The following is a 27,407-nucleotide window of genomic DNA, read 5'->3' on the forward strand; positions in this document are numbered from 1 at the left end:
AATGAATGCGGCGTTGCTCAGGTATTCAGAGACAAACTGTTCTTTTGATTTCAGAGCTGAACAAAAACACATTTCAATCCAAAGTCCTGCGCAAGACAGCAGAGCTCTGGCTGCCAAGCAAACAGCCTCGGCTAGAAGGCGGCCATGTTTTTTTAGTTTTTCTAAATACTTGTTGTGATCTCCATTTTAATAATCACATTTAACCAACACATATATATATATATATATATTTTAAACAGAGTCAAAAGTGGCCTCCAGAACATGTAATCCCTCCTCCCTGCCAGCTTCCCTGGGACCCCCTGCAGTGCTGTCAGTCACCTCTGCCCTCCAGCCTCCATTTTGCCCAGGCTGGCATGTGACCCGAGCTAGCAGTGATGCAGGCTATCGGCTTACAGGCACATCCCCTTCCTCCAGCACCAGACAACCCAAGACCAGAGGCAACAGGAGAGAAAATGTACACTTCTGCTTCTTTTGAAATGAAAAAAATAGAAAGAAGAAAAGAAAAAAAAAACACCCCAGAAGGACCTGATCTGCCATGGCCACCTCTGCACTACAGTATGGAGACAGGCTGGAAACCATGTGATCAAAGGCACAGCCAGCAGGGCTACACAGAGCCTCTGCTTGCTCCGGCCTGGCTCCACTTCTGTGGCGTGGGGCCTGGCTGGCTTCTCTCTCTCCTTGAAAGAGCAAGGCCATCTTTCTGCAGCACATAAACAGTACAGGAAGGAAGAGTAAAGGAAAAAAATCAGGCTTACCTCTGTGGATGCATGGCTAACACAGTGTTATGTCAATGCTTAAACAACATGGAGGACAGTCTCAGTCCTCGCACTGAGCAGAGTGGGCTTGGCACTTCAGGCTCGGTGATCAAGGCCGTCTGATAGAAGCCAGACCCTGAGTGGCTCCTATTCGCCGGCAGGATGTAAGGCCACAGCTGATTGGCTGAAACGTTTCCTGAGTGATTATCTTTGTTCAGCTCAGGCAGGCAGGCAGGCAGAAGCAGCCCTGTGCACACAAAAAAGAAAGCAAGGCCCAAACAATAAAATTCACATTTTAAAGCACATATTTGCAGAAAAAGACGCATAATATGGCACAATATCATAACTTAAATCTGCATCCACTGTATTATGTGTTCTTTGCGGGTGTGTTTAGTTTATAAAAGGGGAAAAGGGACTCGGGAGAAATGACTGCTGAAGCCTTCAGGCTGGAGAGAAGGCCTTTGTCTCAGAAATCCCTCCCTTTATTTTGGCCATCTCAACAGAAAACAGGAAAGCAAATAGGGGTGAAAAGAGCTCCTTTCTTCTGCACATACATGGAAAAAGAAAAAGCACAGAATTTGAAGACTGATCTTAATGATAAGATAAAGACGAGGTGAAAAAGAACAGAACACACAAAAAGCTTGATGTGTATATAAATATACAAATAAAAAAAAACAAATGTAAGCTAATGTACTTAAATCCAAAATAAATTAAATAAATTCAAAATAAATTCATAAATTATATTTCCCATTGCATTTTGCAATGGGAAATATAACAGATCCAGTTATACTTAAAGAACAATTACTGAACGTTAATTTATATAATACATACACATAATGAATTCAGTAGTTTTTCGGTTATATAATATGGGGGGCCATTTGCATTTCAGGGTATATTACACTTTGTCATTTTTCCAAGTAATCGTTGCTTTTTAAAAACAAAAAAAAAGAAAAGAAAATTGGTCACTTTGATCAGTGACCGTGCTTAAAACACGAATCCTTTCAAGATAAATGTGCAAATCTAAAGTGACAGAAAAGGAAATGAAACAGCCCACAGGCAGCGTTGTTCTGCTTTTGTTGGTGTTTTTAAAAAGCAGGACTCCCGCCTTGTTCTGCCAATAGATGATTATGTCCCTGCTCTTTGTCGTAGTGTCAAGGTCTAAGCTCTTAAGTCCTGTGTTTTGTCCAACACCAGAACTATTCTGAATCCACTTCAACACACTGAAAGATTATTTTAGCTCCAAACTGGTTGAATATCTGGAGGCCAGCTTCAAGTTGTTAAGGCAATTGGTCATACACATCAAAGCTTCCCAAACACTGATTTGACCGTTTTCACACTCTTAGCAACGGATAAAAAATCTAATTAATATGATGTGGGGGGGGGGTGGGGGGGGGGGGGATACAATCTTACGTTAGGAGTGGTTCACTACTTCCGTTACAACGGCAGCTCCGCTCCCCCGCTAACATTAATTTTAATTTGGCTTGTTTTGGCTCATCTTTATCATTAGGGCAACTCTGACCTCTAGTGGAATATAAGTTAAATGCAGTTACAGGCATAAAGGTCATGCTTTTCCCCGTTTGACCTACACAATTTAACTGCAGGCACGATTTATTATGGTGTATGCTATATACACAATGTACTGCGTAGTCAGTGAGAGTTTAAACGCCCATAGTTAATTCCATTGCTACATTTTATTCTGTGCAACACACGTTTACAAATGAGTTTCGCAATTTGGTGTGCACAATTAGGTTACAGCTCGTCGTCGTTACGATGTAGTGCTTGAGTTGAATCATCTGCTATCTCGCTTTATAATGATCTAAAGCAGCAATGCCATCTGAAATATTTTAAGATGTGAGCAATAACGTGGACAGCAATAAAAACATTTTCCAATTTATGAGAGGCCATTAAACTGGAGGGTGGTTTTAAAATACTAGAAGTAACATCAATTTCCATTTTTTTAAAGTTAATGTTAGTGAGTAACGCAACAATGATGGAAAAACATGGTCGGGTTCACTGACAACTTCACTTGACAGTGGTAGGCTCGTCACGTTTTTTGTAAAAGGTAGCTAGCAAACTTGGCGCTGAAACAATGCGAACACCTGACGTTGATTGCCTGACAGACAGTCCTACAATTTCGCGACATAACTGATCTCTGTATGTTAGTTATTGAAATTCGGTTGGGCAACTGTACGAGTGCATTTTAAAATGGGATGGAAACAGACCGTACGTCGAGACTGTCAGAGTGGTTACACGTTTTTAGCTAGCGAACGAGGTTAAAATTAGCTACGCTAATGAAGTAAACTTTAATTTATCCGACAGGTGAGTTAGTCTAGTCTAGACTAACTGAGTTATACAGATATATTTTAAAATTGATTTCTAGTGACAGCGCTGAACATGAATGAGCCCGCTACAGATAGCTTACTTCGCTACTACTTAGGCAAATAAATCAGTCTATCCGGTAGACCTAGTTGTTTGCTGATATGAAAGTTGGCTAGTCAGCATAATGTTTGTTACCCAACTCTATACTAGCTAAAATTGGCTAACTTCCGATTAACGTGTATTATTTCGCTGCGATTTGGCGACTAAGAGGCAGTATCTAATGTTACCAGTGTAGTTACCTAGCTAGCTGCTCCACATACAAAACTAGCGCTAACTGCCGTAAATTAGGCCTAGGTCTAGCTAGGTTACCATGTCTATAGTACAGGCAATGTTTTGGAGTCAACACTTAGCTGCGCACGTCTTGGCTAATGCTACTTAAGTAGCCGCCTATTTTCGCCAACTAGTGTGTGCGTTTTGGTGTAGCTACTGCTAAGTAGCTGAAGTGATTTCCAAGGTAAGTTGGTTAACGTTGGCCAAGTAGTTGGCAAGCCAGCTAGCTACTTTTCAAACTGTAGACTCTTACCAGTGTGGTATCTGTAGTTTCCCAGTGTAGCTACAGGCGGTAACCCTGTAAAATTCCGCAAATCTTCTTTTCTCTGATTAGTTCATGTGGTTGTCACTCACGAGTTAAACACCGAAAGGGCGGGATATTTAATAGCATTCGGCGGCTTGGTTGTGCGTGAAGCCTTTGATCAATCTCCTCCCCTTTTTCCTCGTTTGAAATGGAGTTTGAGCTCTGCTGCTCACACACGTTCACCCGCAGCTCCCACGAAACATGCTCCATCAGCACTTGGGCAGTTGCAACCTTGTGGACCTATGGCAATGACTAACACTCCCCTGACGCACTTGTCTCTGTGGGATACACAACTCATTATCCATTTTACCAATGGGCAAATTACATCAGTAATTCTATTGTCAGACCTGAGTATGAGTGCATATGTGAGACATTTCATTTGGATTTCCCATTAAGTATTCAGAAACATATATTTTTGCATGCTCCATGTCAATGGTGCCTGAATCAATGGTGTTCTTTGGAGAGGACTTGGTGCACAGTGTTGGGGTAATGGGTAGCGGGAGATAAATGGGGTTGCTAGACACCTGCCATAACTCATTACACAGCCTCTGAATGTTGGGCTGTCAGGTGACTTATCCTGCTAAAGCACTGATTCTCAGTGTAACGACACACCCCAAGGTCTGGTATTTAATGCTAAATGTGTCATTGTTTTAGCTGACAGCCCCACAAAGTGTAGTATCACCTAGGCAGGGAGGAGTTTAGTCAGCAGGATTGTCCCTTTCTCATTTTGCCAGAGCAAACCCATCTGGTCAATTAGGCAGTCTTGTATGCCCGTGAAAGCCACAAACAAAGTGAAAGAATAGGGTTTATCTTCATTGAATGGAAGTGGTAGTGCTGTTTAGAAGTTCATTTTCATAGTTGCCTTTAACTGTGCTCATCCAACTGACTGTTCACTTAAGAGTCAGGGGGAATAAATGGCCTGCATCTACAATATGACAATGTTTTGTGGGATCATGTCCTGTGGCTGTTTGAATGTTGTCCACTAGAGGGGGCCCTTGTGCTGCTCAAACTGCTTTGGAGTTCTCTGCTGCATTAATATGTCAATGCCACACAGGTGAAGTACTTCCCTTTTATACATTTCTGAACCAGAAGGTGAAAAAAATTCATAGCCTGTAAATTTGAACTTCGGACATCATACATTTACACAAAGAAATTCAGAAATGGCCCAAGGAAATTTAGTCAAAGAATCAGGAATTCACTTGTGAAAACTCAAGCAAGAACTGTGAACATAACCTCCTATTCAAAGGAAGTCAAAGCCCTAGAGGCTTGGTTCATTCTGAGGCTCAAACACAGACACATCATTCTCTATTTAGTTTCAAATGTTGATTTCTATCTGCATTACTCGCATGACAAATATGCATTTGTTTTACCAAAGAAATATGGACTAATATTTAAACCAATATTGAATACATTAATGGGAAGATAATTATAAATGTATGTGCAATAAGAAAGTGTAAAACAAATGTAAATGTACAATATGTTAAATGTTAAAATGTCACACTCCCCCCCCCCCCCCCCCCCCAACTGTAGGAATCTCTCTCTCTCTCTCTCTCTCTCTCTCTCTCTCTCTCTCTCTCTCTCTCTCTCTCCCCCTCTCCCCCTCTCTCGCTGTAAGAATTATTGGAATACTGTGACAGAACAGCCAGCGTGCCACAGTTCTGCAGCATTGCAGGTGTCCTCAGATAGCAGCCAGCACACAGCGGTCACCACAGCTGCCATCATAACTCTGTTGCCAAGGTTCCTCTGTCACTCCCCCTCCTCCCGTCTTATATAAGAAATATCCAAGTCTGTAATTGTGGAAATTGTCTAATATACGCATTCATGTCTATCAAGACTGGAGTGCTTTCTTGTTTAATACAGCTTATTCCGGGTTAACAAGACATGTAATTTAATGTGTTCAAGCTAATTGCTTAGAAGCAGTGGGGAGTAAGAAAACGTAGCTTTTGTGCGCTATTAGAAGCTAGTTGTTTTGCACCGACAGCAGCCACCAGCTCACCTGTATTTGAATGTTAGTCATGCAGTGTTTCACGGTGAAATTGGCACAGTTCCAACAGGAGTACAGCAAGGGGAACAAGGATTATGCTCGGATCACATAAAAGAGTTGTGTCCATGCTGGAACATTCCAAAATTTTTCCCATGAATCGAAGCACTTTCCACAGGAAGTACCTGGAAGCCTTGAGGACGTCTTGAGTGGAAGCTTGAGAGTGAGGACAGAATACATTGTCAGGTATGATTTAAGGAGCCAGATCTTTCAGAGTATTTTTGAGCACATTTTCTGTAATGTAATATTATTATATTGTAAGTGCTTAGTGGGATGTTTGTACCTGTATATCTTGCTGGGACGTTTGCAGAACCATGGATAGTATTGGCCTCACATTACACGTGCACACCTAAGGCTTATTGGTCATCAGCTCTGCTGTTGCTCAATGCCTTTTTCAAACTTACTTCAAAGTTACAGCCTGTTTTGCCTTTTAGAACACTCTATAACGGACCCAGGTAACCACCTGAGCAGGGAACTCACATTAGTGTTTCTGAGCATGTCTGTGCTCACAACACCAGTTCAATAAATCTGTCAGTCCCAATGAATCTGTTATAGCATATTTCTACAAAGCTGTCATAAAGTATGGGACAGTAGATTCATCAGGGAGGGACAGTAAAAACCAGAAAGTCCATTACAATTTGGGGGAGGGAAAGAGAAAGTAATGCTCTGTCCCCCAGTTCATCTCTGAATACCCAACTTACAAATTCCCTCATATTCCTGCAACTGTCACCATAAGAATTGTGAGCCATACAGAACAGCCCACAGTGCAGCTGACTGAAGCTCCCCCCCCCCCCAAGATCCCCCATGTGGATGGGGGATTGATCCCCAACATGGCACTTGTTGGATTTTGATCCCTTCTATTCCCTATTAATAACCATCTCTGCTTTCCCCGTCTAAATAAAGCAAAAATTATGAAAGGAGGATGGACTGTCTGCTCTCTTTGTTTTTGTTGGAAAAAAAGGAGCGGATGCTGTCATGGTGGAGACAGCGATTGGTTAATTAGCCTGGGTGCTTCTCGCAGGCCTTGTCAGGTTGCTTTGCTGTTTTAGAAGGGGATCCGTGCTGGTGTTAGAGAGGGCATACCAGTGACTGCTGGCAAGTTTTTTTTCCCCCTGAACTTCTTTTACATGATAAACAAGCCTGCATGTATAAATAAGGCCATTAGCAGTGTGATTTCCTTTTTGAATTGATTGCATCTGTCAACTGTGCTGCATTCACACTGAATCATTTTAGACATCAGGAAAATATAACCCCAGTCTCTATTATGACCAGAATTACTCAGTGTGATGTGTACTGCAGTGCTTCAGCATTTTGCTAAAAGGAATCAGCAGTTGGCAGATGATCTTTATTTAAGCTTATAAATTTTGTCAAACAAACAAAAACGGGGTCAGTATTATTTATGGTTCCAGAATCTGCTCGCCTGTATCTTGCTTAGGGCTTGCCACAGATGTGCACTCACACAGCCCACTGCCAATTACCAGCGATGCTAATTAATACTTCATCCCTTATTGGACAAGATGTGCGCTTGACCAAAGAAAACAAAAGGTGTGTGTGCGTGTTTGTGAGAGATGAGTTAGAACCTCCGAAACTCACAACGTGGAAGATGCACAGTTCCTACGGTAAACAAGGCAAGCCTGCTATTTACTGTAACTAAGCAATACTTTGGAATGGATCTGTAGCATGTGGGTCAAACAGCCAGTTCACTCACTGCTGTTTGTTATGGCACAATGCTTTGGTATAATTGTTTTATTGTTTGCATATTTTGGTCAGACATGTTTCAGAAATATTACTTCTTGTCACGGTCTGTCGAATAGGAAAATAAACAAGCCAACGGTGACAGCTAGCTCACTGTTCCGCAAACCCATCCCATTAACCACTATAGTGTGCAGCTGTCCTGTTCACCCCATACACACACCCCCCGCGTGCATCCTCAAACAATATTAGTGCTCGGCTTGCAACCACTGTCTAACTGGACCCAGCAGTGTTTTTGATGTTTGATTCATGCTGTACATCCACTGTCTCTAGTGGTTTAATAAATCAATCATTTGTGCTGCTGTTCGTTCTAAATATGAGTAAATGCCCATGCCAAGTTTTATCAGATTACAGCAGTCTACTCCCATAGGACGAAGCTTAAATTATGACAGACCTGAACAAGAGCCACAACCATGGGTTGGGAAAAAGAAAGGAAGACAGATCAACTTGGATTTAATGTAACCCCCCTCCAAAAAATACACCTGAGAGTTACAGTATGGCAGTTTAGTGCTTTAGGAACTGGCCTCAAAGCCACAGAGATGTTGGTTCCATTACTGGAGACTACAGGGCAGGATTCAGAGGAATCCCATGCAGACAACAGGCAAACTCCACACAGAAAGGTTCATTCTAAACCAGGATTCAAACCGAGGACCTTCTTGCTACAAGACAACAGTGCTACTCACTACACCACTGTGCCACCATTTCAATCCAAATTTTAAATGGAAATAGTGCATTATTACGAGCACCACATCCATTTAGCAGAGCAGATTACAAAATAAAGTACTGTGCTGTAGTTAATTATGTATGTTCATAAGAAAAACAGTGCCTAAATTCATAGTCAACAATGCAAACAGGAAGTGCTTATTTCTGCTGACATAATATCCATGTAATAAACATGTATTTAATTGTTTGGCTCTACAGCACTCAGGACTAGACTAAGGTTGGTAACTCCTGCTGTACATAGAAACTTTGAGCCTGAGCAGGTACTACATGAAGGAAGCCCTTATGGATTCTGGGTAATGTGGAGTGGTTGATGCCTGCATCACAATTATGCCCGGGCACTATATGTCTTGTATATAAAGGTCAGCGAGGCAGTGACTTGTAGTGTAGCCAGTTTAAACTGGCCTCTCAGTATGAACAACAGTGACCATTACAGTGCTTTTATTTAACATTGTGTTTGGTCTGTTGCATCTAGCTTGAGATTTTTGTTTATGCAACTCTTGCCAATGAGATATCTTTTTACTGTGTGAAGTTTGTCTTTCTATTTCACCGTATTCAATATAATTCTGAAGAACCCCTTTCTCAAACCAGTCTTCCTCTCAGGCGGTGACTTTCAGCTTTTAAACACAAAGCTCTCATTTTTAGAAAAAATACATTTTCTTTAACAACTCTAAACCATGTTATAGCTATTCCTCATGGTTGGGTCTCTATGAAGTACGATCATTTTTTTCAAATGTCCTTGGTCAATATGAGACATCTTTGGTAGTATACGTCTCAAACACTTGACAAAACAGAGGACCGTAAGGACAATAGATGATTTTGTTTTTTTGGAGAACCAAAGTGATGGAATGTTAAATTAAAGGGGAGCTGCCTTTTCTCTTTCCTGCAGGCAGTCTTGTTTTTTTTTGTTTGTTTGTTTTGCTTTCTTCCTGATTTCAGCAATGCTTTTGCTTTATGTGTGGGCAGCCATTTTCCATTTCATTGGACAGTTCTTCCCAGGTTTGGTACCTGTTTGGAATTTTAAAGCATGCCCACCAGGCCACTCACCCCGAGCTGGCACAACACCCTGGCACCTCAGATAGCCATCAAAATTCTAAGCAGGAATGTTAACGTACCTTTATTTACTTTTCCACCTGTCATTTTCTATGTCTTCCATTCCCCCCAACCCCTCTGTTTTGAAATTTTCTATGTCCTATCCATTCATATGATGGGCTGTCTGGAGGTATAGGTGTATGTAACTTTGCCTCTCTTTCATACACTTTTGCAATGCATCGCTCGCTCTCTCTCTTCCACCATCTCTGTGTTACTGACGGTGTGATGGGAGGGCACTGTCTGGAGTGTCTGAAAAGCTCATGTGGTCATGTGTGGTAAGGAGACACGGTTTGAGTCAGTGCATGAACGGGTCATGTGCTCACTCACACATATTTCTTAAGTTCGCCCACAATCCCTAACATGCAAGCTCTGACTGGCTGAGGGAAACACTCCCTCCCTCTGTGACGCTGCAGCCAATTATATGCCCCAGCCTCATCCGTCCACTCCCCATCTGCCCCACTCCTCACGTGGGAATATCAGCCACAGTCCACACTGGCATGTTCAGGATTTCATGCATTTTGGGAAGTGTCACTGCACTGAAAACCAGGCAAAGTGGCTTGGGAGACAGACTGATGAATTTTCTTGAAACGTCACACTGAATATGTGTGCACAGACAGAGGGAAAATGATCATGCAGAGGCTATGTAACTTCAGCGACAATACTCATAGTGCTTTTGCTTAGACTACACTACATTCTGTAATGATCATTTTATTTAGATTAGATATAAATATTTAATCTTTAAAAAAAACAATGCTGTGCAGTTGCATTCATCGTCATAATTGTAATTGGTGTCATACCTCTGATTTTCTATCCCTTCCAGAAAAACACAACTCTGGTTTTATACAAAATTTTTATTGCACCAAATCTTCTATTGCACATTTATTAATAATAGAGGGGTAGATGTCTAAAGGCCTGAGTTTGTCCTGTTTCAACCGTTTCTGTCCCCAAGTTGCGTGCACATGCCCCATTGTTTGCAAACAGGAAAGTCACCTATGAGTGTAAAACAAAGGGCAGCTTACCTAGAGGTTACCTGACACTGAAAAGGCTGAGAGCCTGATGACCTGCTCCCTGCACGGGGAGGTCCACGTCCAGGGACCGGGAGCAGCCGAGGGGAATGGATGTGTGAGTGGGGATGAGAGCCGCGTGCTTCTTCAGGTAAAGAAATCTCCTGATGCACAACAGCAGTGGGGTTATCTCCCGGCCATTCCAGACTGAAGGAGGGAGATGGACAATAGCATCTCCCCCCACTCACTCACACGGAGGACCTACTTTGCATTGTGTGGTGGGGGGAAGGGAAGGGGGAGGGGATGGGGGACAAACTGAGTACTGTAGCCCCCCTGATTTGTGCAGAGACACACTAGAATCTATTCACACACACACACACACACAAATGCACGCCTGCACACACACACACAAACACACATCTACACACACATGCATGCACACGTGCACACACACATACACACACTCAGAGCCATACAAACAAATACATGAATCTCCCATCTCCTGGAAATATAAAGTAAGAAACAACCACTTACGTGACTTGAATGACTAAGGAATTACCCATGAACCACTGAATCCTTTAAGAAATGTGATTATATGTGGTTTAACAGAAGATAAATAATAATAATAATAATAATAATAACCTCTCCTTAAACCACTGTGATGACTTTCGGATGTGCCTCTCTGGTGGTAAAATATTTGTATTTATTTCAATTAAGTAATTGGGTGTTGGGGGGGGCAGGGATTGATCATATAGACAACTCATAAATTAAGGAGTTTGGCAACCATTAATACATTTGACAGGTCTAAAAGGAGGAATATTGCTTTTTAGGTCAGTTTAGAAACTAGTGTTTGTGTATTCATTAAAGCTTTCATGTTGACCAACAAGTAGTCCACAACTACTTTTAAAACAAATCCTCATATTCAAATAGGCTACCATTTAGCTCTTTTTACTTCATGTCCAAGTCACGTCCATTTTGTGTGCCTAGTGTCTTTACTGAGGAGTTGAGCATGCTGTGCTGGTAGTAAAATATGCTCCGACAGGAAGCTACAAGCAAGAGGCTAATTATCAAGTGTTGCTCTTTTTTTTTTTACAGCAACCATCCCCCTCTCTCCGCGTTACCTCCTTAGCACTGTCTCTGCTTCTCGAAGATCAGTTGAAATCCAACACCCGTGCGCCAGGAATCACCATGGAGACGGGTTTGGTTCCTACTGTCTCGCACAGGCCTTCAGGCTCCCGGCCACAAACATGTCTGCCGCCAGACACGGACCTCCACGGCACCGTATGCAACCTGGCCTGCATATGTGTGCATGACCGGCCAAGCATATATATTTTATTCTTCTATTTAATATTAAGAGATGAGTTGTTTTTAAAATATATATATTTCTCTTTGCACTAGCATAGTCCTCTAAGTAATGTATAAATACTTTCTTTCACGATAAAAGTATACCTTGTGCATATATTTAAAATATTCCCAGCAGTCATCACCATAACAACAACAACAGCAATAATAATAATAATAATAATAATACCGCAATGTGGGAAACATAAGATGTAGGTAGCCTATATGTCTATGCAAACTGTATTGTCAATGGCTACCTACCCTTTATTGCGGTCTTATAATTTGCAAGCATATCATTAAGTTTGGAGGTTAAACGAGCTTTATGAGGCACACTGTACTTTAATAATTTATAGGATTTGTCTTAATAAATATACTTAAGTACCATTTTCATTCATTTTCATTCGACAGGCAAAGAATTCGACAGGTAAAAAAAATTTGTTTTAAAAACTTGACACAATAAATACCCCCTTTAATATTAGCTCAAAGGGTTAATGTTGCCTTTAAAAAACTAGATTTATTGCCTGGACCATATTATAACTACTATTGGGAACAGCCGAGAACAACCCATTAAAATAGAAAGAAGAAAACGAGAAGCACAATACCAAAATCACTTGATTCTGAATAAGTAGCCTATGTCAGCGAGATAGAAAAGTGAGATTCCGAATTACATAATCCCCCACGACATGTTAATTGTTTAAACGCACCCCACCGCTATCAATTTCAACATTAACATTCAGTACCAATTGAAGAGAAGGGACTACAAATATATAAAGATATTCGGATATAGCCTACTATGTTGCACTGATCAAGTTCCTTTTAATTCTAAGAGTAGCTCTTTGACTAATAATAAATTCAATACCTTACTGTTAAATTGCTACTTCGAGCCATCTCCACTAGAGGACTATTACTACTCGGTGAGCATTCATGTACTTGTAGTCCATTTTATGAAGACCGACCGGAATTTGGAAGCCCGGGCGTGCGATGAATAACTACTTTACCCATAAATCCTATCTCTCTGGTTCAAAGCTGGCTACTTGCGCTTAGGGAGTGTTTTCCCATTTAAACAAACACAGTCCTGAAGATGGCGGAGAGTTAATAGTAGTGGAAAAAGGAAACTGGTGCGCTCCAAGGAATACATTGAATCTGGTAAGTTTTTCACGGTTATATTTTTTCATAGTAGAGGTGTCTCGCTGTTGGTTTTTGTGCTCAGCGTTGGTCAGCCATGAAGAAAACGCTAAGTCTTCATTTTCCCCATCTCATACGTTCTTGTTTGCTATCACCAGCTAGCGAGCGTATATACATTCAGCTCTACGTATTACACAGTGCCGTGCGTCTTCGTTTATTTTTGAGTGGGCACCCTCATTTTTAATTGATCAGTTATTTGCATTTGTGTTTGACCGGAGTGCCGAATGAATTATTTTCTGACTTGTAACCTCGTCTTCCTTTTAGTGCAGCATTGATAAAGTCTTATTCCTGAGTAGCTAAAATTTTTTGCAAAGTTTGTTGGACGTAAAGCAAAATAGTATACCTCTTATAAATATTTGAGGCGTCAAGTAATGGTGTCGTTCATTAATATTTTTGTGTATTTGTTTTCCATTAAGCTTTTTAATAATTTTGGCAAACTTATCAATATGCTCCAGGACGTGTTGCGTTCATGGAGTCCGTGTCATTTGGTTGTGGCTATACAGAAGCCAGCTAGCTTAAACAAGTCCATTTAAAACTCCCATATTCTTAGTTTGAAGTGATACAACTTAATTTCTGAATTTGCCATATTCACTAATGTTCGCGAAAGTGTGTTGCAATCTAGTTTCCTTTCCAATGGAATACGTTTGCGATGAGAATGTTTTCTGTTTCATTGGCTTTTGGCGATAGACGAAGGTTGAGGAATTTAAACACCTATTACAAACCCGGCTAGTGTGCTGGACTGTTTGAGTTCAGTGCGTTTTGGCACCTTCTTAGAGCAAAACAAAATCTGTTTATTTATTGTAAAAATGTAATATTGTAGGCTAAATACAAATAACGCGTATGAAATAAATGTAAATCTATGGTGACGTATGTCCAGCTACTGTCCACTATGTCGGTTGTAGTCTATTAACAGTAAGTGTGCCCTTACTGGGTAGCAATTAATGCTGGATGATGTTGCATTGAAAACACAACTAGTTACTGTGCCTTTGTTACTGCTGATTTCTGTAGCTTACTGTGTGAATGCTAGGCTACTTGTAAAGTAGTAGGCTCCGTTTACGCAGCTGGTTTTCATGTGTGTGGTCGTTATGAGAGAGATAGCGAGTGGTTACTTTAATGCCACCACGCAATGACCTTTTGATTTGGCAACATTTAACAACGGATGCCACTTAAAATTATATTTATCATGGAAGAACCAGTTTGTTGTATTCATTTTAACTTCCGCTGTTTATAAGAACGGTATCGTTTGTTGCTAATGTTTGTAGCCAGTTATGCAAGTGATTATTTATAGGCTTCGCGTTAAATAGCCTGCTGTCCATATAATTGTAGGCTAAGATTTGCATAAAACACTTTCTTTCGTATTTAACAGAGAGAATAATTGGTCTTTGAATATTTTCCCAGATCAGAAAGGAGAGTGTGGTAACGAAGTAAATGCGGAAGTGGTGGTTAAATATTGAGTTATGAATTCGTTCCATGGCTTGTTTGTGCAACGCTGAGTGCACTATGAAATCTGAAGTGAAATTGACTTATCAGTTCAGTCGTATTGACAACTCTACCTGCTACGATGCTTTCTAATCACGAAACACTCGTTTATTTGCTTTTCTTTTATTTTGTTTTATTTTGTGTTAGTGTGCGCTACAACTCCCCACCGAAGTTTAAAGCTCACCTGTTGGAGTGTAGCTTTTTCAATGCGGAAACTATTAGGCTGAAATGTGTGGCTGGAATCTTTTTATTTTTTATTTTTATCTCTGTGTATCTATGGGATATTTACCTTTACATCACTGATGCACACAAATTAATTAAGTTAGTTGGTGTCGTGCATTACGCATCATATTATGTCATTCATCGCCATGTTCTTAATATGGGGGTAAGGGGAGGAATTATACAATTGCTGTCAGAAGAAAAGGATCTAAGTACTTAGTTTTTCCAGGGGAATGTGTACCCGTTCATTTGACGTTGTTTGTAACGGTCTTATGACAGTGAAATAGATGACAGTGACGGCTGTGCATTTGATTTACTCATTTTATAATTTGATATGTTTTCCCACATCCTTTAAAACCTGTACCATGCTGTTGAGAAGAACCGTCCCTTAAGCACTACATTACTCCGTTTCTCTAATCCGGCTCTGCTGGTAATGATCCACCTTGTGATGTAAAATATGTTTCATGTAAAATATCTTCACTTACACTCAACTTTTGCCTATTCAGCCCTTGTTACACTTCTGTGATTCCATCTGATCCTCAGACAGCTTCACATTGCTGATCTGTACATTGAGACTGTTTGAAAGGCTTGATTCCTGATTGCACTTTGAACTGGCATATAGGAATTGGGGATGCATGGTAAATGATAATGGACTGTGATGTTATAGGATGCATTGTCTTTAACAGAACTGATGTGTAAATAAATGTTGCGCATGCTGTTTCATGTGCTTCCTATCTTTGGGGCACTGAGTTATATTATGGTTGCCATTATCTTGTTGAACATATTAAGGAATGCAATGTAGGTTTGCAGGGTTTCCAGGTGAGATGTGAAAAGTGTGTTTCCCGGCAACCTGCGATTTTCCGTTGACCTGTTGTTTACAGGACTGGAGGGATTGGATTCTGACAAAGAAAGTGTTTCCCCCCCCCTCCCCTTCCCTTGAGCGACTGCCTGTGATAGATTTATGCTCCTTATAGGCACATATATCTGCCAGTTGTCCCTCAATTAACAAACAACAGCTTGTTTTTAATGGCCTTTAAGTTGGGGGTGGCTCCTAAATCAGAGTGAACAGGCCCGGTTGGACACGGCCGTGCTGTAGAGCCTGGGGGCCAGCACCGGCAGGGGGGCCAAATGAATGAGTGAGCCAACCAATCGATGAACGCATAAAGATCCGGGCTGACACTGATGCATGGCATTGATGCGCTGGGCTGGGGTTGGGTGGGAGACCAGTTTTGGGGTCAGCAGGACGGCCAGTTTCAAGGTGCCTGAGGACAGCCTTGCGCACGGGACGGAGGTGCACGGTGCTTTAAAAAAATGTCCTGGGATGCGTCGTCTCGCAGGGCCAGCAGCGCCGGCTGCGTGCGGGACGACCCGAGTGCGCGCCACTGCCCTGACCCGCGGTGAACGGGGGGGGGGGGCGGGGGGGGTGGGGGGGGCTCCTCTCACAGCTTGTCGGCGTGCATTAAAAACGAATGAATCTTGAGACTGATGAATCTTGCGCGAGGTTGTGAGATTTTGGAGGGAAACCCCCCACCCCCGCTTTCCACTTTTATTGAACCTTCTGTGGAAACGTGTGGGAAAGCGGCGGACCTGACGCGCGGTGCTCTAGCCGCTGCTCGCCTGTGCGTTTGGCGCTGGGGGAGGGGCAGCGCATCTTCGCTTTGACATCGCAGTATTCTACAGTTACCGAGCACTTCGGTCCTCTGGGCACTTCTGTTTTAAACACTGACTCGCGGCAGAGAAATCTGTGTTGACTCATGTTTTCAGCTCATAACATCAGTGATGTTTTGCACTTAGGCTTGTACAGATGCAGCTGCAGTATGGGTCCCATTTTGCTCAATGCATTTTGATCCTACGTCATTGTCCGGTCCTCATAATAGTGTTTTTGTTTTCTTCAGTGTGTTTTTTTGAATTTTCTCTCTCTCTCTTGCACGCACACAGACACACACACCCACACACACACACACACACGCTGGCTGCCTTCAGGCCTGCACCATGCTGAAAAGCTCTCGGAGGTCTTGCTTATGAAGCGCTGCTGCAATCGGTGTTTCGCCTGACCCTGCGCACGTGACCTTCACCCCGCCTTGTGAGAGGTCCGTCCTCTTCCTCGCGCCGGCGTCTTGCGACCGCGGGCGGGCGGGCAGGCACGGACCTTAACCCCGGCGACCGGGGCGGCGCTGGAAACGGCTAGCCGCGCTGCGCGTCACGGTTACGAGACGTAGGCGAGAGCGCGCTTTTAGGAGTTTCCAGCGCGGAGCGGAGCGGGGCGGGCCGTGACGTCCGAGGCGGCGTGCCGTCAGTCAGGCCGAGGCGCGGGGAGAGGAAGGACCCTTCTCCGGCGCTTCCTGAGCGCGCTGCATTCCTTCGGCGTGGCGTCAGGGGTGGCTGCCTGTCTGCGGCGCGGCTCATTGTCAGGGGGGGGGAACACCAGCGACTCGGGCGGGGGGCTGAATTTGGGGAGGAGCCCAGAGCTTAGGCTGCACGTCTCCTAATTGAAACTTGATGCCCCGGCTGAGCTGTGGCCGATCGAAAAGACAGACTTGCAACTCTGGTTGTTTTTTTTTGTTTTTTTTTTCGCTTCTTTCTTTCTTGATGAACAGGTTTTAAATGTTTTTGTCCAGACCAGCATTCCCTGTTGTCTGGTACAATTAATTTGAAAGTGCCCTAGCCTGTTCTTGAGGTGGAGCCTATTTCATTTGGGCCAGATCTCATAGAAATTTATAAATGCGTTTTATGTGGATTAAGGTGCATTTTGCTGAGAGATCATTGACAATATTTCAGAACACACTGTTTAAGGCAGTTGCAGATTTTAGAAGATTTCTGAATTATTGGATAAGGCAATCTTTTTTTACAGTAGCTTATCTGCACTTGGAGGTGTACACACACGCACGCGCATGCACATGCACGCACTCATACGTGCACATTGTGTGTGGGAGGGAGACTAGAGGCGCAGAGGCACACACACACACGCTCTCACTGTGAAAGTGTGCAGACAGCATCTAGAGATCTGCAGTCAGTCACAGGGCTGCACGTGGGCTTTGTCGGTTGGTTGTGGGGCTTTCAGGAAAGAAGCAGAAGACAAAGAGAAGAAGAAAGGTGGGGGAAGGGGGTGGCAAACACCTTTAAATGTTAAACTACCTCCAGGGCTGCAGAGGCCTGCGTGCTGGAAGGATTTAACGGCGGTTGTGGAGAGGCAGGGTGGCCGTGTGTTTGTTGGCTCGTTAATAACAACAGACAACAAACGAAGCCAAGAAGCTTTCTGGTCGGCCTATTCGCTGACAGCACATCAGTTCTGAAACTCAGCCTGGCTCTGTTCGACGGAGTTTAAATGAGTAGGGAAACTGCTACCAGATTACTGTAATGCTTGTGGGTTGGTAGGCTATTAGTTACTTCATGTGAGCTGCTAATGTTATAGTGAAACTGCACCGACATGGCTGTCACATTTTCATTTTTGGTTTTGACTTCACCATTTATTTCTCTGAGATCTGGGGGGAAAAATCCAAAGACTTGTGTTCGAATTACTTATTAAACAAAGCAACATTTCATATCAATTTAGTATCAAAGTTTGGAGGATTGTCTCTGTCTCCCTCCTGTCTCTCTCTCTCTCTCTCCCTCTCTCTCTAATTGTGTGTGTGTGTCTGCGCGTGCGTGTAGTATCCAGCTGTTACAGGCTGTGGGCAGAGACGTTGCCATGGCAGCAGAGTCCCACACGCCGGCTCAAGGTCGTTCATCCAGCGATGCTGAACTGTGCCGAGCGGGGCTCGTTGGGCCGCACACACACGCGCACACACACACACACACACACACACACACACACACACGCACACACACACACACACACACACACGCACACACACACACACACACACGCACGCCACGCTCTCTGGGAGTGCAGGAGGAGAAAGCGCTCGCTAACTCTTTAGGGCTCGGTTTCCAGAGCCAGGAACTGCCCATCAAACAAAACAATAACCTGGAGAGAGAGGCAGGGAAGGCCGAGAAGGAAAGGGAGTGTGAGAAAGAGAGAGAGTGAGAGAGAGGCTGAGAGAGGCAGTGATTGATAATGAAAGATGTTTTCTGGCTGACAGGATGTATCATTCTGTCGGGGATTTCACCTTTTTTCTCTCTCCTTTTTTATGTTTTTCTGGTCTCATTCTCATGTGCACTGACCACTCTTGTGTGGCCATTTTGTCCATCCAGGACGGCTTCACCGTGGCCGTGCTACTCAGCGCGCTTTGTACACAAAAATGAAAATGAACTGAACTGCGTCAACCAATGGACATGAACTAGAAATCCAGCAGTGAAGGGAGAGAGTTCAGCCAGTAGCTGGGTTTGAATGGCCGGGAATGAGAAACATAGGCTCCTCCCATCTCCCCGAGGCCCCGCCCCTCCTGGGGGCCCTGTCTCTGCTAGCCTCATAAGAATTCTTGTTAAATGGATTCCCTAGAATAAAGTGTGGGGGAGGGGGTTCGGCTTTTTTCTGCTCTTCATTGTAAAAATGAGCCAGGCTCAGTGAGGGGTTGGTGGGGGGTGTATTTGGGACCCCCGTTTTGGGTTTGAGGCAGCAGTAAATGGTACCAGATGCTTCCCCAATCAGGAAGAATATCCTGGCACTTCAACTCTGTATGAACCTCTGTACAATTACCTGACCCCCGCCCCCTGTCCTCTCTCCTCCTCTCTTCTCCTCTCTTCTCCTCTCACCTCCTCTCTTCTCCTCTCGCCTCCTCTCTTCTCCTCTCACCTCCTCTCTTCTTGTCTCACCTCCTCTGGCCTACTCTCTTCTCCCTCACCTCCTCTCTTCTCCTCTCGCCTCCTCAGCTTGTGAGCTCTATCACATTTTGCACCTGAATCAGCCGGGTCTCAGAGCCTCCTCTCAGGGCCTGCCTGTCTGTGCATCCCTGTGTCTCTGTGTCTGTCTGCTGTTTAGCCGCTTGGCCTGTGGAGGCTGCCTGTCTGTGTTTCTCACCTTCCCCCGCTCCCTCTCAGTCTCTCTGTTTGACTGTCTTTATCTCTTTAACAATCAACTATCAAGTCTCCCCCCCCCCCCCTTACTGCACACCTCCTCACTCCAACTCTCACTGTCTACCTGTCTACGTATCTGAACCACACTAAGCTCTCTCTAACTCTCTCTTTCTCTCTCCATCTCTCTCATTCTGGCTCTATTTATCGCTCTCTGTTTTACTCTCTTTCTCTGTCTCTCACTGTTTCTGTCTCTGGCATTAATGACAATGGCATTCTTGCACACACAGACACTGGTGTGTGCACATGCTGATAGTGCGATGGTGATCATTGGCTTTGTGAGCAGGGTGGAGGTGCTTGCTCTGTACTTAGTGAGTGGCTCTGTGCTGCAGTGTGTAGAGCGTTTAAACACAGAGGTGCATATAAATATAAACATGCACACACTCACTAGGTACTGGCTTTCTAGGAAGGGTGTACGTGCTTCGTGTGTGCACAGCTGTTCAGCTTCCTGTTAAAGAGGATGTGCGCACGCACACACGTACACAGACACACACGCACACATGTGCACGCACACACGCATGCAGACACACACAGGCGCATAAATACACACGCGCGCACACATGCACATGCCCCGGCACACACGCAGGCACACACACACGCACACGCACAAACAGACACACACACACACATACGCACAGACACGCACACACTCACACACATGCACATGCACACGTACACACGCACACGCACACTGTGATGTGCTACGCGCAGGGTGAGAAGCGAGGGAGTGGCTGCCCTGGGCTGCTGGGGCAGAGGGACAGAGTGACGGATGTGATGGAGATGGGCTGTGACGTGTGGGCACCGTGTCCGTGGCGACGGAGCGGTTGGGGCCTGTTCCGCAGGTGAAATGGGCCGTGGAGAGTGTGCTGTTCCTCAGGCTCTCAGCGCGGACGAGAGAGAGAGAGCGAGAGAGAGAGAGCGAGACATTTTAATTAGCATCATTGCCTTTTCACTGTGTGTATGGTACAGAGAGTTTTATTAGGAATTGTGGTCCTAATGGAAAAAGATTTAAGGTGGCAGCTCCTGATTGGGCTGTTTACTAGGCTGCTTGTAGTACTGTCATTGTTGCTGTATTTCAAATGGTTTGTGATTTCTTGCCTTGCACATGATCTTTTCTGGCGGTTTATGTTTTGACAATATGTGCATATTGATTGTATCATACCAATAGAGTACATGAAGTGAGATTGAGAGAGAGAGAGAGAGAGACAGCAGCAGAGAGAGCAGTGTCTGTACTCTAAGAGGGGGGGTTGGCACGGGGGGGGGACACGTTGGCATTCCGCAGACCCGGGAGCTGGTATGACTGCAATGATGCCGTGCTGCATAGCTCCGCATCGCATTCTTTGTCTGTGTTCCCAGATGCAACAGATCGCTCATTTTGCCAGGAATAGCCCAACGTTTGGCTCCGCCCCCCCAGACTCCCTCCGTCCACTCAGAAGGGGAAATGCGTATATTTAGCCTGTATTAAGCTGAAACTTCATGAGAGCGAACAGAGTCTGCTGTGCTCTTTCGGTGTGCTATAAATACCAGCACAGGGCCGTCTGTGAGCGTGGAGAGGAACAGCACAGATGGGGGGGGGGACACCACCACAACTACATCAATAATTCACCTGAAGCCCCAGGTGTTGTTTGACCTTTCCGGAGCTGGACCGCCGTCGGGCCATCGCAGGTTGCTGGCGCGGGTACCCCGAACCGCAGACCCCAACGCTGATGAGACGCCGGCCGTCTCCACGTGTCACACGGTCGCCTGTCGCCGTGCCGACAGAGCTTCCCCGCCAACCCGCATAGCCTCACGCTGTAAACTGGAGAGGCTCCAGCCCACCCTAGCTCTGTGAGAAGGGACGTGTGGAGTCACGGGGGTTACCGGGTTAGCATCAGCTGAAGCGCATGCTCGAATGCGTCACGCTAGCTTCACAGTGTACCTGTTAGCATATTAGCTTCGCCGTAACCGACAGGGGCAGACGCAGTCACTCGACGCGGGCCCTGACGTGTCTGACTGCGCAGGGGGGAGGCGCTGACTGTCCGTACGTCTGTCCTCCTTTCCTACGGACGGTTGGACCCACGTTACGGGCTGTTGTTTATCTCCGGTCTGTTCCTGTGACCGATGAGCACCGTGCGGAGGGGAACAGGGGACAGAGGCCCGAGGCGGAGCAGGAAAAGAGCCTCGTGTGGGTTTAGAGGTAAAGCGTCGTAATGAAGCGGCCCTCCGGCGGCCGCCGGTGTGAACACCTCCGCCGCGTCCCTCGGAAGGCCGCCGAGCGGCGGAGAGCCGCATCGCTCACCGGTGACAGCCCGCCGCTCCTGGGCACGCGCTATCTCGTTGGCTCATTAACCCGAGGAATCCCAGTGGACTTAAACCCTACAGATAAAGAACACCGCACGTCAGGGGGGGAAGAAAAAGTGCACAGAAAGCTTTCGCTCTCCCGCTCTCGCCATCGCAGCCGGCTGAAGACTCTTACGCGGTGTTAGACGACTTAAAAAATAATAATGTTAATAACGAGTTCAGCCCTCGAAATGAGCCCTCAGCTGTAAAATGCGTTTGGGTTCATTTGAGTAATGGCCGACCGAGTAAATGAATTGCTGGAGTTTACTCAGGCACCTGAAGAGGCGATGAATAATGGAGTAAATAAACAGCGTCTGGGATGAGCGCTCCGGTGGCCCTGATTGGCTGGCAGCTTGCTGCTCAGAGCCTGCCTGCCTTGCTGGCCTTGCTGGCCTTGCTGGCCTTGCTGGCCTTGCTGGCCTTGGTGCCAGTCTGTTAAACGGTCTCGGGCTCGTTACTGACGGCGGAACAGATCTGCGATGGGACTGCGGGAGCAGTGACACGGGCGCGAACTGGAGACGTGTTCCCCAGCGCTGACCCGTCTCCACGGAGGCGCGCTGTCATAAACCGGCCCCCGCGCTCGGCTCGGCTCGGCTCGGCTCGGCTCGGCTCGGCTCGCCGCTGCTGGAGTCGCTATTGTCATTTAAACTGGGGGAAGGAGACCACGCCCCCCCCCCCCCCCACCACCTCGGCTGAAACCTGATCCTCCGCTGCCGCGGGCTTTTGGCGTTGATGCAGATGACGGTGGAATGTGGAGCAGGAAGTCCACCAAAGTCATGTTCTTACTATCGTTTGAATGTTCTAGAAAATGGACAGTTTCATGGTGCTCGTAGACTTTGTGTGTGGGTTCCAGAGACATGTTGGTACACAGGTCTTCTCGTCTTTTGTTCTTCAGTCGTGTTCAGTAAGACCGGAGTGCTGTCTGTGGCTGGCAGTCCTGTGTGGAGATACAGGGGGCTGCTGTGAGGGCCACAGAGGGAGGGTTTTAGCACCCAGGGGATCCCCTGCCTTACAGTCTCCTCTGGCCAGCTGCGTGGCCCACTGCTCTGAAAGCGTGCTTCTCCACTGCAGAGGCTGCGCAGCTCTGCTGCTGTGACATCACAGTGAGAAGGGCTGGCTGCTGCCTTCGCTAATGGGACAGGCTTTTGAAATACTCCCAGCCTGCTCCTGGCCTGGAAATGAGCCCCAGAGCAGTGTGTTCTGGGATGGGTGGTCAGTGCAGAGACCGAGCCATCGGCACGGCCTGTACCGTCCGCCCAGAAACCAGCCGCTCGACCCCGGCGCGTGGACTGGCCCTGTTCCTGTCCTCAGGAGGGGTCAGAGGTTATCTCACACACCCTCCTTTTCCTTCTGAAGACCGCGCTGCGTGCGGGCCGGCACACTGGTGCTGTTTGTGTTCATTCAGACACTCCGCTTCTGTGCTGGTGTCAGTGCACTCTAACGGTAGCAAGCTAGCGCGTGCTGTTTCTGCAGCAGTTAGAGGCCTTCGCTGGGGACCGAGCTCTGGAGCCTGTGGTACGGGGGTCTGTCAGGCCGAGGTCAGATGAGGGGAACTGAGCGCGAGCTACACGTTCTGCAGGTGTTTACCTCACACTGTGAGTGTGCAGATAGCCGCAGCGGCACAGGGGGGCCGGGGAATGTTTTGCTTATCAGCTGCGGTTTCTCTGACAGGTGACCGACTGTCTCGCACTTGAACTGTGCGCCATGTTTCTGACGCACAGCAGCGCTCTCCTCCTTGCGTCGATTGTGAAAGGAAGGGGTCCTCAGCCAGCCTGTAGAATGCAAGGTGTACATTCAAATAAAAGACATTCTGAACTGAAAGACCTTTTTTTTTCAAAAAACCCTGCTTTGCCCATTAGGCCCAATGCCATGATGCCGTGTTCTGGGGGTGGCCCTGTGAAAGTAGATCAGGGTAACATCAGAGTGCATGGATATTGATGACTGGATATTGATTTCTGTCTGTATGGAAGCGAAAGCGAAGTGCAGAAAAAGAATGCCTTTATCGCAACGCGGCTGAGCTTCCTCTTCAGCGTGCTGGAAGCCATGGGGTCAGCTGGGCACAGTTTCCTTCTTTCACTCTGTAAATATTTCCTTTTGTTATCATACAGGCTACTATAAAAAGATAGTGCTTCAAGCCTTTGCATAGCACTCAGTTTCTCGGTCTTGTAAACAAATTTGGTGATATTTGTTTTTCTTTATTATAAATATGTATGTAGTTGTGCAGTGGGAGCCAACAGCTCTCCTCCACACTCGAACCACAGGAAGAATTTGAAAGGGCCGATGACACAGACTGAACAGCTGGACAAAAAACGCGCTTTATTAAAATGAGATGTTTTTCCGTCAGACGCCAGCGGAGAAGTGTGTAGAACTGAAGCGGTCTTTGCAAGACAGGAGTGCGTTGTACACTTTTTTTTTTTTCACGCTAAAAATACAGGAAATGATTTTCAGCGAGGCGGCTCAGCGGAGCAGCAGAGCACTTTTTAGGGAGACGGCGGGCCGTCGGGTAGCCCTGTGTTTACTGTAACGAGGGGCAGGGGCGTAGACTGCGCGTCGTCCCGCCGTTCCCGAGTGCCGCTGCTGGTGTTGTTGTCGAGGCGATGGCTGCCCGCGGCCGCGCGTAGATTAGCAGGGCTCTGCGTTTGGCTCCGCCCCTTTCTCTGTCATCCCAGGGCTGCGGAGGTGTGGGCGGGCTCTCTCTCCGTTACTGTAACTCTGTCTCCGCTGAACTCTGCTCCCCCCTCAGGAGCACCTGGAGCTGCTGGAGGAAGAATAAAGCAGCCGTGTGAGAGTACAGAAGGGAGACTCTTATGATCGAGCGTGTTCGGTGCCTTCCACACATGCAGGGTTTGCAGACTGTAACAGTGTGTCTTTCCCAGAAGAAATGGGTGTGCACTGCAGCAGTTGGGTACATACAGGGCTCTTTCTCCCTCTGTTTTCATAACCAGTAACAATGCACTTTGAATTCACCATGCTGCTTTGACAAATGTCTGTTCCATAAAATTTCATATATATCTATTACAGTTGTGTGTGTGTCTGTGTGTCTGTGTCTGTGTGTGTGTCTGTGTGTGTCTGTGTCTGTGTGTGTGCGCCTTACACCCTGCTCCGCACTGTGTCTTTTCTTCTTTGGTTTTTTAGAGGAAGGAGCCGAAAGCGAGACAGAAGGGAGGGGGCAGATCTCTGGAGCTGAATTCCTCCAGCGGGGTCATAGTTCAGCGGCAGCGGCAGTGCCGTGCTCTGATTGGCTGAGGAAAGGTGAAATGAAATCCACTGTAAACTTTTGACCCCGCGGGAGCTGGGCGCACACGCCCAGCACAGGCGCAGAATGCAATCCGCTCCGCTCGCTACCTCACTGGGTTTATACAGAGCGCAGGGAGGGGGGGAGGGAGGAGGAGGAGGGGAAGGGAGGGGAGGGGAGGAAAAGAGAGGGGAGGGGAGGGGTGGGGAAAGGAAAGGAGAGGAGAGAGAGCATGAGCAAGAGCATGGAAAAGGGTAAAGGAGAAAGAAAGACAAAAGGAATGCAGACTTTTCAACGTTGCAGCATAATTACACACGGCTCCCTGTTTAAAGGCCAAAGAGTAGAAATGTAAAGGAAGGTACGAGGTTTTCTTTTGTTAGAGGAGGTGCGGAGGAGGTGCGGAGGAGGGCCCGGGTTGGCGTGGGCCGCCCCGGCCCTGCCTGTGACTCCGGGAAGGGGGCGTGCCGGGCTCACGTGCGCGGCCAGCGCTAATTGTTTTACGCCACTTCTGTTCACCGTTCGGAGAGGTGGCGGTGGCGGAAAGAAAAGGACCTTTTGGCCTGGTGGGAGGGGCCTGATTAACTCACACACCTCTGACACGCTCTCGTTCCCCTCTGTTTGAAAGGTGGCACAGTACAACTGCTGTGTGTGTGTGTTTATGGCTGTGTTTGTGTGTGTGTGTGTGTGTGTGTGTGTTTATGGCTGTGTTTGTGTTTGTGTGTGTGTGTGTGTGTGTTTATGGCCGTGTGTGTGTGTTGTCTGTGTGTGGTGTGTGTGTGTGTGTGCACACTTGTTGGAGCACACGTGTATGCAAACGTGAGTGTATGTTTTGTGTACGTGTTTGTCTCTCTGCGTCTGTGTTTCTGCGCGCAGTGTTTCTGTGCGCAGTGTTTCTGTGCGCAGTGTTTCTGTGCGCAGTGTTTCTGTACGCAGTGTTTCTGTGCGCAGTGTTTCTGTGCGCAGTGTTTCTGCACGCAGTGTTTCTGCACGCAGTGTTTCTGTACGCAGTGTTTCTGTGCGCAGTGTTTCTGCACGCAGTGTTTCTGCACGCAGTGTTTCTGTACGCAGTGTTTCTGTGCGCAGTGTTTCTGCGCGCAGTGTTTCTGTGCGCAGTGTTTCTGTACGCAGTGTTTCTGTGCGCAGTGTTTCTGTGCGCAGTGTTTCTGCGCGCAGTGTTTCTGTACGCAGTGTTTCTGTGCGCAGTGTTTCTGTGCGCAGTGTTTCTGTGCGCAGTGTTTCTGTGCGCAGTGTTTCTGCACGCAGTGTTTCTGCACGCAGTGTTTCTTTGCGCAGTGTTTCTGTACGCAGTGTTTCTGTGCGCAGTGTTTCTGTGCGCAGTGTTTCTGTGCGCAGTGTTTCTGTGCGCAGTGTTTCTGTGCGCAGTGTTTCTGTACGCAGTGTTTCTGTACGCAGTGTTTCTTTGCGCAGTGTTTCTGTACGCAGTGTTTCTTTGCGCAGTGTTTCTGTACGCAGTGTTTCTGTACGCTGTGTTTCTGTGCGCAGTGTTTCTGCAGCTGTCTTTTCTGAAGTAGAAACTGAAGATCAGCGGTTCATTTTGTAGTACTTCCCAATCCCCTCGGATCTCACATTATCCTGCAGCAGCCTTTTGGTTTACTAACCAAATGGTTTTTATTGTTTTCTGAGCACTGCGGTGCTTTAAGGGGTTTCTGGCTTGTTAAACACATCTACCCTTCGCCATTATGCATTTGGACTGCTTTGTGCTGAAGATGAGGATGATGATGATGGATTTGAGGAAGGACAGGTTGCGGGCGGGAGAGGCAGGCACCGGGGCTTGGCAGTGGCTGCCAGGCGAAGGCACCATATGGTTGCTTAACGGATGGATTTCGCATTAGCCATCCCCTGGACATTTTTCTTCTTGAATCTAATTACTCCACCCATAGGAGCCAGTCCATTAGATAAAGAGTCCCAGAGCTCCACGCTTATGGAGAGTCAGCCAGATAGCAACAACAAATACACTATTTCACAGACCGTTCACTGGGGCCGTTTAAAGCAGGATAGGTGGAGTTAGTCCTCTCTTCTGTAGTCAAGAGTTGGCATTTGAAATTTTGTCTACGTGTGCATAATTTGTGTGAGTGTGTGTCTGTGTGTGTGTATCCCTGTGCATGCGTGTGTGTGTCTGTGCTTGTGTGTGTGCGTGTCTGTGTTTCTGTACATGCGTGGGTGTGTGTGCGTGTATTTGTGGGCGTGTGTGTGTGTGTGCGCGTGTCTGTGCATGCTTCTCTATGTGCATATATGTGTGTGTGTCTGTGTGTGTTTGTGCGTCTGGCTGTGCTTGTGT

At 46.3% G+C, this 27,407-nt stretch overlaps 2 protein-coding genes across 4 annotated transcripts in view; one reads left to right on the forward strand and one right to left on the reverse strand.

Annotated features, from left to right (window-relative positions):
• The window catches only part of LOC118211077 (protein kinase C-binding protein 1-like), a 28,082-nt gene extending 24,264 nt beyond the window's left edge, over positions 1 to 3,818 (reverse strand). The window contains exons 1-2 of the mRNA XM_035387867.1: positions 3,658 to 3,818; positions 756 to 1,002 (exon numbers count right to left, since the gene is read on the reverse strand). Of these exons, the coding sequence (XP_035243758.1) occupies positions 756 to 769 (14 nt within the window). The 5' untranslated portion in view covers positions 770 to 1,002; positions 3,658 to 3,818. The remainder of the gene's footprint in view (positions 1 to 755; positions 1,003 to 3,657) is intronic.
• Positions 3,819 to 12,682: 8,864 nt separating this feature from the next.
• LOC118211221 (nuclear receptor coactivator 3-like) overlaps positions 12,683 to 27,407 on the forward strand; it is a 48,898-nt gene continuing 34,173 nt past the window's right edge. For 2 of the 3 annotated variants that reach the window (XM_035388240.1, XM_035388241.1), the window contains exon 1: positions 12,691 to 12,804. The gene's annotated coding sequence lies outside the window, so the exon portion shown is untranslated. Of the gene's footprint in view, positions 12,805 to 27,407 lie in introns of all 3 variants that reach the window. The other variant, XM_035388239.1, reaches the window with a different exon arrangement.

This window comes from Anguilla anguilla, chromosome 13 (genome assembly GCF_013347855.1).
Source record: "Anguilla anguilla isolate fAngAng1 chromosome 13, fAngAng1.pri, whole genome shotgun sequence".
In the NCBI taxonomy this organism is placed as follows: domain Eukaryota; kingdom Metazoa; phylum Chordata; class Actinopteri; order Anguilliformes; family Anguillidae; genus Anguilla; species Anguilla anguilla.